Here is an 18,771-nt window from a genome sequence, read left to right as displayed (position 1 = left end):
GCCCTTGAACGCATCTAAACACACACTCACGTTCAGCTAGTGTTAGCCAGTAATTAGCTTGGTATGTATGACGCGGTGGTCAGAGAAAGTCGATTCTAGGGCCGTTTTGGGAAGATTAGACTTTCGAATGCCCAGATTTTCAAACAGCCCTTAGGACAGCACACTCCTTAGATAGCCATCGAGACATGTTTTGAGAAACCGGTTTGCACATAGTGATCAGTGGTAGTTTGTTTCGAGGTGCATTTGGTCGAAGATCCATGTGAGCCACATGTATTGCTCGTATCCTGCCTAGGCACTGCACTAAGGCAGCAACCCATATGACGTCAGCAGTTTCAAGGGTAGCTGAGTCTTGACAAATTTTTTGTGGCACTCTAGAGGGAACTTAGAAATACTGATCGAAAACACCGTAATGCTAGCTTTCGTGTTATGTTCATCGGTACCATCTCTCTGGGTGGGGTTAAACAAATTATCGTGTGTCCGTATGTCTGCAGTCAACTGAACAAACAGTACGATAAGACTCCAAAGGCTTCCCAAAGAACTCGGTGGATTTCAAATTTTCCGAGTCAGGCTGCTGAATCCATGAATCTCTGGACAGAAATTATCCATAACCGAGTCGCAAAACGCTGCACCAAGTCGGTTTCATCGCAGTGTTTGGGTGGGGCAAATAAGTTTCTATTTTGTCGTTCAAATAAAGCTATTTTTGCACAGTCGAACAGCTTTGCAACGCAAATGGCAAGATGCTGAGCTTCATGGGGGCTTTGTTGGTCATAGCTAGGTTGGTTATCACATTCATGTCTGTACCAGTTTAGGTAGTTGCGTTCGGCAAAGAATTTCCGATGGGGGTTCTCCTGTAATTATTCGTATAAAAGACCCCTTGGTGCTCTGTTTGAATTGCACCTATAAAGGGTCCACTATGGATCTCGTTTGAAGTACACTTGTGAGGAGTGCTTCAGGTACCTTATCAGAACAACACGCACTTGAGTCGATTTGAGAGCCGAAATAAGGGGGTGGACAAACTCTCTTTTGAGTGCGCATTACTTATGAGTAGTTAAATGTTGTTGCACAAAAACATCCTCCGGTTGCTGAACGGCAGTTGCAATCGTTACAAAGGTTAACAATATTTTTCAAGAGAGTTCAGAAATAAGTTTATATTTGGTACTCGTCAATCCAAATGCTATCGTGTGATACATGATATCCGAATAACGGTTACTATCAGGGGAACACCAATTAGGATCTAGATGCCCAATCTGTTCGCAGAATTTGACTAAAGTAGTAGGGCCGTTGCGATTTTCCCCAGGATCCTCAAACCAGTCTACTGGGACTTGTCATCACTATTTGAACTCCGAATGTGCTGTTTGGTTCTCCATCCTCAGCTTTAAGTTTGGGTCAAGAACATTATCTACGCTAACTCGTAAAAATTAAATAGTTGTGGGTGTATGCGGGATTCGTAGCAGGTATCCTCATATCACCCCGTTTGAACAGTCGTCCCTGTGTCCCCGCGCAATCATTCTGGTGGTTCCACATCGAATGGTGGGAAAGCACTGGAAGCGCCAAGACGAGAGGATGACTATTCAAACGAGAGTGGTGTGAGCGTGCGTTTGACAAATCCGTCAACCACCCACAACTAATTGAGCAGAAGTTTCCAAGCGTCCGTAGTGCTACCTGACTGGGACGTCCTGACTTGCGGGCCAGTCGATCGATACAACCGAAGTACGCTACTGGGTTGTCGTTTGAGGCTTCGGGCTTTCCGTTCACATCACTCATGCGTAACTAGATTCGCCTGTTCAAACTTCTGCCTTTGGATCTATCCAACTTGCACTGATAAAGGAGCTCATGTTAGATGTGCGGAGTTCGGACCCCGGTATGGCCTAGGATGAGCACTGCTGATGAGGTCTAATGAGATTGAAATTTGACTTCAGTGCTCGCCTCCTATAGAGTGAACTCACGAGAATGATTGCACAAGGACAATAGGACCACTGTTCAAACGAGAGCGCTGTGAGTGTGCAGTGAGCCTAAATCAACGGAAACTCAGCATTGGTATGCTGGTGTAGTGGTCCTTTTCCACCGGGATTACCACACGAATCGACTAGCGTTTACCTTGAAGGCATCCTACCTGAGAAGCGGACTGAATGTAGAGTTTATGCCCAAATTTTGCCGTGCTAAATTGACCTACAATGAACTTTTAGAACTTGGAACCAAGGAGTTTCAGGAGGTTGATCTAATGCGGTTTAGGGAGAGCATCCAACAACAGAATAATCCATTCCACGCAAAATAGCATGGGTGGTACATGATGATGGGTATCCATTCTCACCATCGATATTCAAGCCTAACCCTCTGTGGCAGGCACCTTTTGTGGGTACGTGCGAGTCGTGGCTGTGCTAGAGCCTACTGGGTCTTCACGAGACTTACAAGGAATCCACTTGAATCACTCGTTCATGATGTTCTCAAGCCACCTTATGCATAGTGTATTACGTTCAAATAGTCAGCACCCTTTGTCCTTTCGTCAGCTGTTGGTCCTTATACGTATTTTACGCTCTGAACATCTGTACATATGTTGGAGATCATTTCCCTTCTTCTCCGGTACATCTATCGATCGCACTTATCTATGTTTGTGATCATACGAACTTTCAGGAACACGTGTCATCAAAAGCTAATTGATCGACTATGGACACAGGAAGATTCTTCAGACCGAACACCACTGAAATTCCGCTCCACCACACGTGCATCACAAACACATCGAATGGGGACTCGTTAGCCGCTACTATCTGCAAAACTTTTACGAATGGAGTAAACCTTTTTGCTCCCAATATGTTGCATTTTGTTGCATGTGTGCTCAAACCGAAAGTTATTCTAATCTATGTTCATATATTTGCAACCCACCAAATTTCAGTGTCCACTGAAGCAATCGTACCCCTGGCGGAAAAACCTGGTGGAATAATTTCGCAGCATCGCTGAGACCCCGGGATTACTAAATAGGGCTCAAGAGTTTTGACTGGTACTCTGAACCCAATTACCCGTTCGCTTTAGTCTACCAGGGACACGTCATAGTTTTCGAAATTTCAATTCCATTGTGCGAATACCGAGCCCCCGGCTGATGCATCCGATACATTTAAACAGGAGTCACCCGCGGTCGCAGATCGACCGAATCCTTAGTACGCCCCCAGCACTACCTGTGGTTCGATTAAAACCGTCGGTCCGACCCGGGTTCGAACCGGGGACCTACTGCGTGTAAAGCAGATGTGATAACCACTACACCATCGGACCTGTTCCCGCCGGTTTTTTTGGTCGGTGATGTAAGTTGTCTAATTGGAAGGAGAGAGACAGAATCAACGAACGGAGGATCGAGATAATTTGTTATCCCATGGTTGATATTCCTGAATGGAACTGTTCGACACTGAAGGTGACCACTATCGATGAACAAACAACCGAAACTGAAGCCTTACCAAACCCCTCATCACTGTCACGTTCGGGTACCATCCATACATCGTTCCTGTGCACGAGCGCATGTTACGTTTTGTGCACACTTGAGACCTCCTAGTCTCTTGAGTGGGTTCCCGGATCCCGAGTCAGAGCGCTGATCGGATTTCAACTTCCCGCACTGTAACCTCCCGAGGTTGTTTATGTGTTCCTTGACGAACTCTGGAATATCCACAGGGTTAAGCAGATCATTCACATTTCCGTAAATAAAACACAGATATCATGCATAAAGATACAATAGAGTAGGAAACTTTGCACTGCATTACAGTGCAACAAAATCCGACAATAGAAATCAGCACTGTACTACACTACACTACACTACACTACACTAGACTACACTGAATACACTGTACCATACTAAACTACACTATGCTGTGTTATAGTATACTATACTATACTATACTATAGTATACTATACTATACTACGAGTGCTCAGATCATAATATAAGCAAACAGCGGAGCAACCTTGGGTAAAGACCGCCAAGTCTGTTTGTAGTTGTCTACACCCGGGAGACATGTATACTGTACTATACTATATGGTGTTATAATATACTACATTATACTATGCTATACTATACTATACTATACCACACTATACCATACTATACCATACTACAATATACTAGACCACACTATACTATACTATACCATACTATAGTATATACTGTACTATACTATATGGTGTTATAATGTGCTGTACTATACTATGCTATATTATACTATACTATACTATACTATATACTATACTGTACTATACGGCATACTATACCACACTACACTATACTACACTGAACTATGCTGTACTGTAGACGGCAGAAGAACTGGAGGCCGAACGCAGTTGGGCTTTGAGCGGTTCGAGGCGACCAGGATGTGCTGGGAATGCGACCGACCATGTTCTTCATCAGTTTGAATCAGTGGTTGGATCGTGTCTGGACGTAATTGGACGCCAGCAGTTGCTGTGTGACCAATTCGTCGAAGGTGTGCCGACCAAAGAAAACAAAATATGGACAACGAAATTTCGTTTCCACTAGTGACCCCTAAGGAAACGGTGCCTGATTGTGACGAGTGTTTCGGAATCGCAGGGAGAGAGGGATGTCGGGTTGTATTGGATTAGAAATAGCTCGTACAATAAATGGTACAAAATTGTTTAAATGGTCGCACTCTGAGGAACAAGTCTTGTTTGGTTGTATGATTGTTGAACTTGACGTCGATTTAATGGCTGAGGTTTGGTGGTCATTCCCAATTTGTGACACCAGGTTGATATATCGCGTCAGACGAGAACCTTATAAGAGCAGGGGCGAACATCCTGCATTACTCGTCCTGGATGTGTTGCGTAATGGTGACCTAAGAGAAGAATTTTGATGGATCGATGGATCTAACTTAGTGATTGTTGACCTTGTCTACCGCAATTGTGAAACCTCTGGTTAATTCACGCTGGTGCAACGGTATACGTGGATTAACCGAAGTGGTTCTGAATAATTTTAATAACCATGGGCACTTCATTTTTTGTTGCTTTCGATACAGCTTCTCACACTTGGCCTCAAGGTGAGTTCGGACTACAAACTTAGCCAAGCGTACTGCTGGATTCAGGCTTAATTATATAATACGTCAGCCCCTCTTGGCTGATCTTGAACCTATGTCCTAATTAACACGTCAACCTCTTCCTTTGATGGATTGACCGTTCCCCCAAATGATGTTCTACAGTGAACCACCGGTATGTCTGGACGACTGGCTTTGGTGGTCTTCATACTGTCACTTGACGCAGTTCTTTTTCACTTTCAGCAGTCTTAGGACGTCCAGGGGACCAGTATTTATTGATTAAGAGTTAAAGGCCTCTGTCACCTGATCTCCATTCAAATGGACAAATCGAGCGGTCAGCTGATTGCATCACTTACCGACTTCATCGATCGATTCAGCAACGATTGCTCACTGATCTGCTACAAAAAGTGACTAAGCTTGGGGATACTAAAGCTAGGTCGGCAATAGAATTTTCAAACCCGTCTCATTAGTTACCCTTTGGGCTCTACTTCAGAGATCAACAGTGATTCGTATTGAATGTTTTATGTTTTGAAATTTCGCCCTTTCCAAGTTTGAAAACAAAGAAATTGACAAAACGCTTTGTCTTTAGGGCATTTTTCCCATCCAGACTACCGACAAGTGAAATATAATAAAGCGCAGAAGAAAAAAGCAAAACGGTTTTCCATCCAATTGTATTTCGTCTTGAAGATAACCATTGATCACACATCTATCCAGCCCCATCCGTCGTCGTTGTAAGCCTCTTCTTGTGATACTGTAAAACGAAAGACAAAAATGGTTGAGACTAACACAAATATGCGTAACGAACCGAACGCATAGTAGTAGATATCCGCATGGATTTTCTGAGCCTTAAAAACGCTTTGGCCTTTTCTAGTGATCAAAACTGGGCACTGATGCAGATCAAGACTGATGCAGATCACAATACCAAGTCCGAACGAATCCAGACGCGCTTCGTAACAATCAAACAAATCCAAGATATTTTGGTCATGGAAACCATAGACCAATTCGGACAACCACCTGACTACTGGTAAGTAGTCGAAAAGTCTCGTCTGATTAGTTATCAGCTCTCTTGATGGATCTGGCAATTGACGCGCTAGAACACGTTAATTCAGCCTGGATTGCTTTTGACCACTACAGTCCAGGACAGTTTCACGTTTTTGACCATGGTACACGCGATGGATTCACCTGAGTTACTAAAACAGTATAGAGAAGAGATAACAATGTCAATAAAATTCCAGCTCGATGACAGGAACAACACTGGGCAGCGCAACAAACTCTGAGAGACGATGCATTTGCTGGGTTAAGAGAACGCTTCTATTGTGGGGCAAAGTAGCTGATCCACTGACGGCCGGCACTAACACAAATGGGCTCACTTACGAAAGCTTTGTTCGGGGCCTGTGTATCTATGTCCCTAAACTAATGGTGAAGTTCTGCACTTTTTTTCTCTGAGAGACGCTGAAATTGTCGTACTCACCGAACAGCATTTGAGGTCTTTAGGTGATTTGTATCTCGAGATGTTCATCATAAGCCGTCAATGAAAAAGTCCGAGAAAATTAACCCACCCCCCTGATGAGGGGGCCCTAATATGGAATAGAAGGAGCAGAATGAATCTCGTTACTTGACATCTTATTGTAACATTGCTCGACCAGAATACCTGCACCTGTAATCATGGTCTTCGAAGTACGCATTCTCATCATTTGTTTCAGCTGTTGGTTCCAAAATAGATTGCTGTGTCGACGTAATACACTACTCACAAGGTTACTGAAAACTCTCAGACAGCCCACGTCCGGTATGCAAAAGAGCGTCTTTCGCAGATTATCGTATTCTCTGAAGCTGTGCTACCTAACTGGACCGTTAGCAGTTAAGGTCTGATCGTGACTGGATACCAAACCGAATAAGTATGAATCAAATTGCGACTGCTCATGAAGCAAGCAGACGAAGTCTGAGTGCAATGGTCGCTCGTAATGGCTACCGAGGTTTTGGTGAACAAATGCGCGTAAAAGATAGCCTGAGGGCACAATATCTCCGAACACAATAGCTCGGCGTTCAAGCTCCGTGGATTTCGTTGGTTCTGTATTATTGAATTAGTGGAGGAGACCTGGCAGGAATGTACAACCAGCGAGATAACTCTGGAACCCACAAAGTAGCAGAGCAATTGGTAGGTCGACTGGTCTGTCATCGGTGCTAATTCAGTAGAATTTTGTATAATCTAGCTAAATTGGAGCTATAATTTCTTCAGTTGGAAGAACCGAACTACTGGAAAATTGGTTCATCTGAGTGGTTTATATCACGGTTGTCTTCCAGAATCACCAATCCAGATGAACCTGCGACAATGCTGTCTTGTGTCCACTCAGTTGCGTTGAATGGACTGTGTCACTTAGTGATTAAAATGTCTGTGTACTGAGTTCAGTATTGAATTGCAGCAGGAAGTGTCATTACGAACAAAGAACGACAGTGGTAAGATCTGCAACCGTCAAAGTCTGCGGAAACTCTTGATGCTACCGCGCAGTGGGGGTCGGTCTTGATAAAAATCGTCACTCTAAACCGCATCAGTCTTGAACTTTAAGGCATGTGTGAGGATAAATTCGGTGTACCAAGAAGGGATACAGCTATATGCCCTGTCCCATCAAGGACCCCGAAAATGTACTATTCTCCACAAAAATTTTATCGTGACTATATTCGCCGGAATCCATAATTCACGTCCGCACAACTCTCGTGTGAACAGTGCTCATTCCGTCATGGAACACTTATTCTAGTGGGTGCAAACCATCGGGAGGAAGCACTAAACTCGAATTTCGCTCTTATTGGAACTCATCAGTGGTGTGTACACTTGGCCGTCCCGGTGTTCAAAATCCGAACATCTGATATTCGAGATGTACGTGCCACCAATACTCCACCATCGCACGCTAACGGACTTTTTCAAATTTCAGCGACGTGATTGGTTTGCCCGACACTGCACCACCAACCGGGTGTGGATGTAGCTAGTACATGTAAAGCAAAACTCGAAACTGTCTCCATATAGAACAGAGAATCCGATATGTGTTGACCGTTGTTGAATAAACGACATAAAACGCGACACTCACATCCGTGTCCTGTTTCCTGATTGGGCAGTGCAAACCATTCGCCGTCATCAACTCCATGATTAACCATATTCCTCCGCATTCCGATGCCCGGTTGGGCCAAGATAAATATCGTTGCCAAAATGAGGCAGGTGACTCTGAAAAACTGTAACCGTATGAAATGAACAGTTAATGCGGGTACCAAATAGGAATCATCACAACCTAACAGAAGATGAAGTAGCTAAATAAAACGCGAGATTTTCACAACACGATAGATGAGTGAGTTTGTGGTATCTGGTTGCATTTAAGTCTATCTAGGTTGGTATCTCAGCTTAGTGGGAGCGTTATGGAGCAGCACTGTTTTAAGCTAGCAGACGATGGGTGACTTGCCATGGTGAGCCACAGAGCTTATCCGCATCAACCAGTCCATGCGAATATATATACTCCCTTCACAGAGCAGTGATTGGACGGTATGCTGACCTTGTTGTGATTGGACACTTCACTTCAGCCCGCTTACTGGCACGCCTGCGCTGCTTCTCACACGGCTCGTCTGCGACTGAAGACTGCTGTTCTCTGCTTGGGTGCATCACCTCTACCAAAGGCGGGATACTTTCAAAGGAATAACCCAGATCATCGCCTGGATTAACCTCCCATGACAACACAATCCGGAGCGCAACTTTCATCGAGAGCTTGAGACGGGACATTTTTGAAATCTGTCGCTTATGCGAAAGTGATTTTTTCCTACTCAGTAATGTTACAGCTCTTATTTCAAGTATATCCAGGTAAATCTTGCCGGCTCATTTATTTCACCACACATGTAGTGGACTACAGAGGAAGTTGGAATCCACAGACCTAGACCACTCTATGGATGATAAAATGTACAAAAGTGTTCAAAACCACATCCAAGATAGTTTGTAAAACATGGAATATCATGTGTCGCAAGTATTCTGAAGAGGTAGTTGGGGATAGACAAGGAAGTATTAGTCTGAGTTTAGAATATCTGATCCCATACATTGCAGCAAATAGAGGGAAAATAAGTCAGATGTTCAAGTGCAGCACACACAGGCAGTCGATCGATAGTCGATCGATGCTGCTTCCCATTGGACACATGGATTGCGGACAGCATAGAAGGAACAGAGCAAAGGGAACATATAGCTTACTAATGACAGTCCTTTCACACTTTATCGAAGAATCTTTGGCAATATATTTCTACGTCTCAGCAGCAGGTAGAGAGACTTAATCAATCAACCTGTTAAACTGTCCTTGGAAGCTGGATTGGTAGTCCAGATGCTTTATTGGCGTACTGAGATTTACCTGGACTGCTTAAATGACGACGAAGTTGAGTACACATCTAATCCGCAGTACCACCGCTAACCATGCTGATCACGCTATATGGACAGTTCGACTGGGATTAATCATGCACGCTCACTATCTCCGTTCTATCCAGTACGAGCTCACGTTCCCTATCAATTTGGTCGTTCATTCGTTGCTCTTTTGAGTACAGCTGCAATAAATCAGGGATCGATAAAAGCAACGCAAAGACATTTTTACCATTCTCTAGTCTGCAAGCGAGCCAGATAATCACAAAGCCTGGTGGGCACATATAAAATAAGGTTGACGGGAAAACAGAAGTGTCTGAATTCATCGGCTCCATATTTAGAAAGTTTGGCGACAGTAACCTGTGTCTGTCACCATCTGAAAGCTTATCCACAGGTACCCCATTAACGAAGATATTTGAGCTCAGAACAGGGTCCAAGATAGCGGAAACTTAGGTCTTTGTGTGAAACAAGGCCGATTTCGCAGACTGAATCAACTCTCCTCTTCAAACCAAGTATGTCGTAAACAGAAGCTTTGAATTAGCAGGCGCAGTGGTGACTTTGTGCTCTGTGTGTAGCCATGCCTCAGCTGTATGTTGTCGGGTCCACGTACAGCCGACCCGGCCGAGTCCAGACTGGCGCCTGTTATCTAATGCAGGACAATCTGCGGTTAAATCCCACTAGATGTAGTAAATGGGCTGATAGGCTAAACTGTCCTTGATCCGCTGGAGAAGCTAAGCTTCGTCGTGTTCTGGATCGCAATATGCTTCGATGATCTCAAGAATATCTACAGACTGTAGGATATAAATCTTCCCGACTCTTGAGCAACCCACTTCTACACTCAGATATACCTCAGAAGATAGAGAAAAAAGCCAGTGACCAGCTGGATTATCTCTTCTGCAGAAAAGGAGAACCACGTCTGTTCCGCTCTATGTTAAACATGCGCGTGGAAACGGTCAGTAAGGAATTACCAGCATCATCATCATCGTCGACAGCATCGTATCAGTGTAGGACACTAATGCATCACTACCTCATTTATTTGAAAACCTTATTTTGAAGAAAAGAATAAAAGTGAATGGAGAGAGGACTTGATGCTTGTCTACCACAGTCCTTCCACACCTTCAAGTACTCATTCATGTAATCTGGATATAAAGTGATAACGAAAACGCCATTCACACCAGTTGGTGGTAATATCTTGCAGCGTCTTCAATCGGATGCAGTGGGGTTCATGCGGTCCCCATCCTGGAAGGCGAGTTCCACCACCAAAACATTTAGTAACCTTTTTCATACCCTACTGACCAGATCTTTGTTTCCGCTAATCAGAATCGAGTGCGGAAAGCAGCAACTAATGATTCGACGTGCTAGTTTCTGGTGCTGGACACATTCTTCGATTGAAGCCTTGTTTGCCATACCACACACTCTTTTCAACTGACTGTTTGCGAATTCTCGGCACCAGTCTACATGAGCTATGGAGCCGGTGAAGTAAATGATCGCGACAGATTAGAGCTGAACACAAGGAGAACAAAATGTACTGTAACTTGATAAAAAATATACCCAAAAAATGAATATGTATCTTTATAAAATCGTAGTGTTGGAAGTTATAGTGGACATGTTGTCAGAAAAAATTGTAGGTGAGATAGGAATTCCTACGTGGCTTTAGTGTTTATGACGCACGATCTCGTGGGTTACCACTACAGAGGGAAAAATATATTCCAGCTTGGTATAATAAACCCAAAGAAGGGAACATATACGATTATAAAAGCGTGAACATCTTCATGTGAACATTCATTTGATGAAAAAAAGAGCTCATATTGCGTAGTGTTGGTGGCACAAGTGCGATTGATTACTACTCTCTCCTTCACCATACTTGGACTTTATTCGTTTGTTTCCCCTGGTGGTCTTGAACACTATTCCTGGGAGCCACCCTTGAACGCCTTGTTTGTGTGCTCAGTGAAATCGAGCAACTGCACAGAGGTGTTGGCAAATGATTTTTCAACAGAAATATATCTGGCGTCATTGCTTAATCGTGGGGAACTTCTGAATCGATAAAATGTGACCACTCCTCATAAAACATTGATTTTCATTGATTCTTTTACTCTTGAATTGAATTTGTGGAATCTGAGGACTGCAAACCATTTGTTGAATCACAGTGCTGCTCTTTTCGGAACAGCCTCCCTTATGGCAAATACTTCTCGGGTCGTCAAATCAATTGATGACATGAGGGAAAATGAACAAAAAATAAAGAACAACAGTAAACAGTTCGAGGGCGGTTGACCACGAACAACCTGCTTCGATTTTTACACAGTTATTCTAACCCACTACCTGCGTCAAAGTTATGTATATATATCATCTTCGCTGGAAAATAGGTTAGGAAAGAGGGCAGTTTTGAGACAAAACCATTGTATTTCACCGTCTGATGTTCCTGGTGTGACGGTGTACACTACTGATGGGGCACATAAGTAGTACCTTTTCTAGTATGTGCGCTTCGCGTCTCTCGAAAACCGAGATATATTACGGAATTTGTGGAGTCACATTTGGCTGCATTTGAGCAGCAGTCAATCAATATCCAGGAAAGTTCAAGGAGAAGATGGATATTCAGTTTTTGGTAAACAAGATGCATATGAGCGTTCTGCTTCCCTATCCAATGGTCTATAACTGTTCATTTGGCGTTTTCTAATAAATAACTCCGCAGCAAAGGCCTTTTTCCTTTCACTGGTATGCTTGGCATCTCTGCAAACGCCCTCTACTGACGCCAGACTACTCATTCAATCAACACCGAACAACTGAATACGTCACGTGATGAATTGGTTCATATATCTTCCTAGGAGCTCTTCATCACAACTCCACGTAGGTACTGAATGATCATTCTGTAGGAATCTACGATCAACAGTGGGTGATTTGGTTTCTTAATGGAGTAGCTGACTGAAATACACAAAGAGAACTGGTCAATCGGGTGACCGTATGACCTCCTCAGTCTTGCAAAATACTGGTCGAACAGACGGGACCTCTTGAGAAGGCTATTCTCCAGAGATCTGGCAACCATCGTATATCGTGTGCTGTTCACAGTTTTCACCCTGGAACGGTAGTCCTGTGTTTCGTCACCCGTGGACATGTATAAATGAACTTTGTACTTTCATAAAGGAAGCTACTCACAAGGTTGCTGCAAACTCTGCGGCAGCCCACGACCGGTTTCGTTATTCTTGAGGCGAACTTTATACTTCTTCCTCGTTACATCCTTACCATGTCGATAACCTTCGCCCACCAAGTGAATAGAGCCCACCGCCTCACACATACCGCATGTTTCAGAATCATTCGTAGAATTGACGAATTCCAGTTGCCCCTAACACACCAAGCCACAAATGGAAGTAGATGCAAACGACGATGATGAAGTAAGATTCTCTTTAGTTAGATGATGAACTAACGGGGCGAAACACGCGAGCTACCGGAAATTCCCTCACAACCGAAGGATGGCTGACAAGGGAAATAGCCCTTGCGCCACCAACTAGCCAAATGGATCAAAAAATGATTCATTGTCCAAATCCATATTTGGTCAGATAGATGTTGTGTACTTGAATTTACAGAAAACTCAGGTGTTACTCTGACTATAAAAAATATCAGTATATTGGGCATGGAGCTCGCTCTGCTATTACTGTCGATGGCTAAACGTTCTTTCGAAATGTTGGTAGTGGCGTTAGAACACTGATAGATTGTACTGAACATAAAACTATGAATGGTTCATGCAGGTGATATGGCCGTAAAATGTGCCACAAACCCTTTTTGGGGAAAGGCTCCTTTACCTCCTTCCTCCCGGTCAAACTATTCCCTTCCTAGAATCCACTTTTCCCTGCGTCGATATTCACACACGATCCCTCATGAACTTTTGACCTTTAACATATCGAACGAATTCTGACGAACTCTTTTTGACCGTTTGCGTTACCCCGTGCTGTGCCCGCACGTTTGTCGTTAATTCACATCGGGTTGCCGTTTTTGCCGGGTTTTCTTTGGAGTTGCACCAATTCGTGCATCAATTAAACGGAGATCCCTATAATTTGAGGTATGGGTCCCTTTAATCTAAGCATTTTGTACGTATAGTTTTGCATTTTGTTGATAAATCCCAAGACTTTGTAATTCTTGGTTTGTGATTTCGCGCGTCACTCAATTGGGTCTCCCAGAATCCGTCACATACTCTACAGCTCGGATTGACGACCTCACAGGATTCACAGACAGTCGCTGGAGGAACTAACATGCTTCTCTGTACCCTAACACCTCAGAGCATTTAACTCACAATAACGAGTCTACAGACCTGTCGTAGTGTTCGTTTTGTTGGCCCACTCCGAAAGCTTGAATGCTGAATTATCTCTGAGCAGAATATGGAGCTATTCGGTAAGCGCTTGGTTTCTGCAGCTATCAGTCCGCTAGAGAGCTAAGAGTATTGCCGCTTTAAGTCGAACAACATGTTCAGTGGATTTCGAAAACATAAACAACTACATATGTCCGGCAAACTTCACTTTTGATGCTTGCTCCAAGTTGAGCATAATCTCACCATAGAAAAATCAGTAAGTTGAAGTACACCCACTGTTTGGGCCTAGGTCCGTCGAGGAGCGAGGGATTCGGTGGGAGGTGACTATTTTTCCATTTGTAGCATTCCACCTGGTGCAAATCACATTAACTCTCACGACGGACAACCTAAAACCTAGACTGTTCTTGTTATCCAGGGTGTAAATTCCTTTCGCTAGCAGAGAGAGCCACCGAGTTCTGGACACTTGATTGCACTGAGCCGAAGGGTGGAATGATCACACCATTTCGTCTGGTAGCGAACATTCCATTCGTATCCACCCAAACTGATATTGTCTGAATTCCTTTCGAGTCACAAGGACCGTTGAATTTCAGCCAATTACGTTTGCTTCAGCTTCCAAATGAAGTTAGTGTACGTTAGTTAACAAACTACCGAACATCCTCACACTACCGTCATTTAATAAGTAGCTCAGAGGATGACTAATTTCAAAAGATGAGTGAAGCTTCGATCTGCGGAATCGTCATCCGAGGAGCCAGACAACACTTGGCCACGTGATGTGGTCTCCGTGACTGAAGGATCAGTGATGCTATATTCATTCGGAGTGCGAATCAGTTACAGTGACAGCCTCTCGTGGCCAAACGGTTAAGTGCTCGTGGGTTCATATTTCGCTAGATGTCGTGTGACTCACACCGCTTATGATTCCGAATAAGGATGAATCAGCTCAACAATGCTTCACGGTTTCTCTCCCTAGATTGGATTCACTCAAGGAATGAAAACTAAAATGGGACTATTTTTCTTCTGATGCCTGAGGAGCGTTGGATTTGAATACTGGTGCGCTCATCCTCTGAGAGATGTGAATTAACTTAGCTGTCGGGAGCTTATTTAAATGTCCCTAAACCTAAAGCACAGATGGATTTTCCGGCCCCAGAAGTAGGCCAGGAATTCTGCTATGGTGAACCACAAAGGTGGAGTGGATCGCATAGACTCCGCAGATGAAATCGAGGATTGCACGTCAGATGAGCTTCAGTAGTTGTTTTTCGAAGCACTTCTATCAACCCTGTATGCAGGATCGCATGAAGAGAAATGTGGTGTTTTTCCTGAATGATGGCCCAGCTGAAGCACATCTGGTCAGAGCAAATTGGAAATGAATGGATAACTCGACTCTCAGTTGAGCCTCACATCGGCTGTCTCGATTCGCTCAACTCCGGGCGTGTATGTTTAGCACCCCAATGCAGGGCACACGACCATGTGCGCTTGTTGTCTCGTTAGTCATCGCGTCCTTTGGATTCGATTGACTGGAGTAGCATGGTCCAATCAGCAGGGACCGGGTAAAACACACCTACACACATGATCCAACGAAATCGATTTCAGCAGCGTGTCAGCGTGTGACGCTATGTTAAATGAATCGTGTGCCACTGAGTCAAAGTAAATCTGAGCCTAAAATTATCGCTGTACTCTCTCCTACAAACAGGCCGAATTTCAGCTGAATCTATCAGTTATGACACTCCTCAAGTGAATGGGCTGTACAAAAGCCGACCCATGTTTCAGCTCGTACGACATTCAAAATAACGTAGTACATTTTCCTGAAGGAACGCTGCTGACAAAATTACTGAAAATTCTTCGCAGAGCCTATAGCCGGTTTGGCCCTTCTTTAGACTTGTCAGTCGGGTACCAACCACGAGTTTCTGACAAACTAATGCTCCGACCGAACCCAAGTTTTACCCAAAGAACATATACTGTAATATCTAGGACATCGCGTTAACTGAATCATAATGCTACACATACAGTGAGAGATGAAGAATATCATGAACAGATATTCAGTCGGGATTTCAGTGAGTTATTCGTTAACACCAACTCAATTTGCAAATGAGTGTATTTCCCCAATTGAACTAGCTCGATTTATCGTCTGGAAAGGAGCAGAAAACAGCAGATGATCTTGATGGTTTTTCAAACAGTTTAGTGACCTCCGAGACCAATAACAGGTCATGTGGGTCAGTGACTATTTCGAGACACCTGTTGTCAATCAAATCTTGAAACTTACAAATATTCGAGCTCCTGGAGAGAGAGATCAATTCTCGTCACAGGTGTGACAAAATTTGCGAAGGTGAGGATTGCATTCTAGATGGTCGCGTTATTTTGTGCTCTGATTCTGACTCCTTTTTCAGGCGTGAGTTTTGCGGACCCCTTATTTCAGAGGTATACTGACACATAAGGATTCGATTTTCCTCTGTGCCTTGAAACTCGTCACAAGTCGTTTCGGATGACTCGAATTCTTATACTAGACCTAAAGAATTCTATGAACAATGTGTCCACATCCACAAGTGAATTTTTGGCAGTGTGAAGAGATTTTGGAATTTTTTCTCCCCAGAATTCGTCCTGCAACTGGAGTCGATGTGTATCAAAACCCCAGGAAGCACTGTACGACTGTTTCATCCCTTTTGGAAATCGGCGTCAGTGCTCGTCTTACGAATGTACAGAACGATTCGAACTCACAACCTTCCGGCTAGCAACTGAGAACTGGGCCATTCTACCGCAGGCGACTGATCTGCAAAGTGATAAGCCTTCATTTATCCAGGATATGATGCCACCCATCCTTCAGTCCCCGAATTCATATCAGGTACATAGGTGTTAACCTGTGTGATGACTCCTCATTCGAAAACGTAATTTGTCATGTGACGTTTTTTCCCTCTGAAATTCTATTGGTTTGTTGCTTGTATAAGTCTGGACCCGTGAATATTCGTTGTATTACTTGTCGCAATATAGTAATTATTCCGACGCATCGACACCACAATGCACAAGGGTCCTGAGCATCTGCTGAGAACATCCCCTCGTTGGAGGACCCACATATTAACTGGTAGCCAGCAGAATACTAATGCGACCGCTCCGAGGGTGTGCCTTCTGTTCAGAAGAATATCTCCTTGGTGGATTTCCTGTAAAGATGGCAATTTAGGTGAACGATAAAAGCTGTTTCAATGGACTCAATAACACTTTTTCATAGCTTTTGGCGTCTTCTCTGTATGCACAGACATGGGGAAACGACGCCATCTCCAACGGTCGCCAGTGGTTTTGCGAATCAACTCTGTATCTCTCTCTTATACGTCTGGTGCAAACTGTTGTTTCTGTAGTATTCGTGAGCTCGAAACAGCTCACTGGTCAAGATCAAAGATACGTGGTTTGAATTCAACCCGGACTTCTCGACTGCTCCTCTCTAGACTTGGGCATCCTGGCAGCAAATCATCCTTCATGCTTTCTTCGGGTGATGTGACATCTAGGCACTGGAATGATGTAACATATAAACGAAACCATTTAGATAAACTACTATTATTGTTTCTATTATTATTATTACTTATGTGCTTGCTGGATTTAATGCTTGTTGATCCTGAAACCCATTGTTTCAGTAAGCGAAAAGTTCATTTTCCTAGCAAATCTGGCTACTGTATAAAGCCGGTTCGACCCAACTGCATTGTCGATTATGGTGGTGCCAAAATGTAGTAACGGTATTTTCCTCAGCTTAGCTCTCGGTCTGAGCCTCCCAAGCTAGCGTTCACGTCAAAACAACCGCCAAAGATTCACAAGGTATACTAACGCCCAAAACGGAGTCGAGAACAGCTGCACAGCGCTTCTTATATATAGTGTAGGCGGTTATAACCTTCTGGAGATTCTGACGCGTTCTGGATGCGACATTGGCAACCGGCATTTGGCCAATACTGGGTCATGATTGGCTGTTGGGTCCAGATTTTCGACCAATCAGATCTCCTCTTGATGCAGAACTAGCAGGCGTCCCGAATTCTTGGCCAATCTCATGCGGCCTAGGCTTATCGAACGTAGCAGCGCCTAAAGACGTGCGGTATGGCGGGATCCGTGTGGAATTCTGCCTAACACAAAATTACTCACTTCACTTAAAAAACCCTCATTGGACCTTTTTGAAATCCACATTAACCTGCTGAACGGACCTCCTTTATCATCTGTTTTACTGGTATCCCTCTTCGACTATCCTTAGTATAAGCCTATTTCGTATCACTAAAAAGCTTCCCCCCGCATTGCTATCTAATAGTTGGGAATGCTTTTGTGGTTCGCTTTTTCAGCACACAGAGATCATATCCGAAAGACGCGAACGTAATACGGACTTGGTAGCAATGTGCCAAATGACTATGTTCAACTCAACTAGGCTTTCTGGATGATCAATTTAGCTGGGAATAGGATAAACGTACACCTGTGAGCAGTTTGCTTGGATGGCTCTTAACCACCCTTAACACTGTAAAACACTGATAACGGTGGTACCGGTTGGCGTGAAAGATATATCAAGACGAGGCTGTTTGAAAAATTCTCTGCCGGTTTGATGGAAATTGTTAAAATCGACTCGGCTGCAAGTAGACTTTCATTAAACGAGTGCACACCCCATGGGATACAATCCTCTGTTCTTAAAGCTTTTCTAGTTTTCTCTAAAGGCAAACCATCCGTCGGGGAGGGCTGAAACACATACTCTGGGGCCAGCATACTTGGCTACTGTGTGATCATATGTTCCAGCTTTCCTCACATCAGGCTTAATTTTTTCGTCGGATGAAATCCACTGGCGACCGGCTGCATTTGATATAGACGTCTTTGCCTCCTAAGGCTTCACCATAATGTTTCCATTTTACATCTGTTTCTAAACCGTGTTTGTTGCATGAATTGTACACACAAATGCATATGTACATACACACACACATACATGAATTGCACATACACAAATAAACTCATGCCACATCAGCCGTCGCGTTGTGCCATCAGCCGGGTTGCCTTACTTGCTGCATACAGCAGGGCGAGTAAGCGAAAACAGGCTACTGCTGACGCCTCCTTTCTTTCTCCTTCACATACTTCACCCTCT

At 43.9% G+C, this 18,771-nt stretch overlaps 2 protein-coding genes across 2 annotated transcripts in view; one reads left to right on the top strand and one right to left on the bottom strand.

The window, feature by feature from the left end:
* Nucleotides 1–8,521: 8,521 nt before the first annotated feature.
* On the bottom strand, nt 8,522–8,755 carry T265_11585 (hypothetical protein; the record flags this gene model as incomplete). Its single annotated transcript, XM_009178274.1, has 1 exon — nt 8,522–8,755. One exon carries the CDS (start codon nt 8,753–8,755, stop codon nt 8,522–8,524), a length of 234 nt encoding a protein of 77 aa, XP_009176538.1.
* Nucleotides 8,756–10,949: 2,194 nt separating this feature from the next.
* The window catches only part of T265_11584 (hypothetical protein), a gene marked incomplete at both ends in the record, with an annotated part of 13,801 nt that continues 5,979 nt past the window's right edge, over nt 10,950–18,771 (top strand). Inside the window, 4 exons of the mRNA XM_009178273.1 lie at nt 10,950–11,015; nt 16,273–16,521; nt 17,446–17,615; nt 17,656–17,765. Of these exons, the coding sequence (XP_009176537.1) occupies nt 10,950–11,015; nt 16,273–16,521; nt 17,446–17,615; nt 17,656–17,765 (595 nt within the window). The remainder of the gene's footprint in view (nt 11,016–16,272; nt 16,522–17,445; nt 17,616–17,655; nt 17,766–18,771) is intronic.

This window comes from Opisthorchis viverrini (assembly GCF_000715545.1).
Source record: "Opisthorchis viverrini unplaced genomic scaffold opera_v5_527, whole genome shotgun sequence".
Lineage (NCBI taxonomy): Eukaryota > Metazoa > Platyhelminthes > Trematoda > Opisthorchiida > Opisthorchiidae > Opisthorchis > Opisthorchis viverrini.
This window is presented reverse-complemented; position numbering and strand designations above follow the sequence as displayed.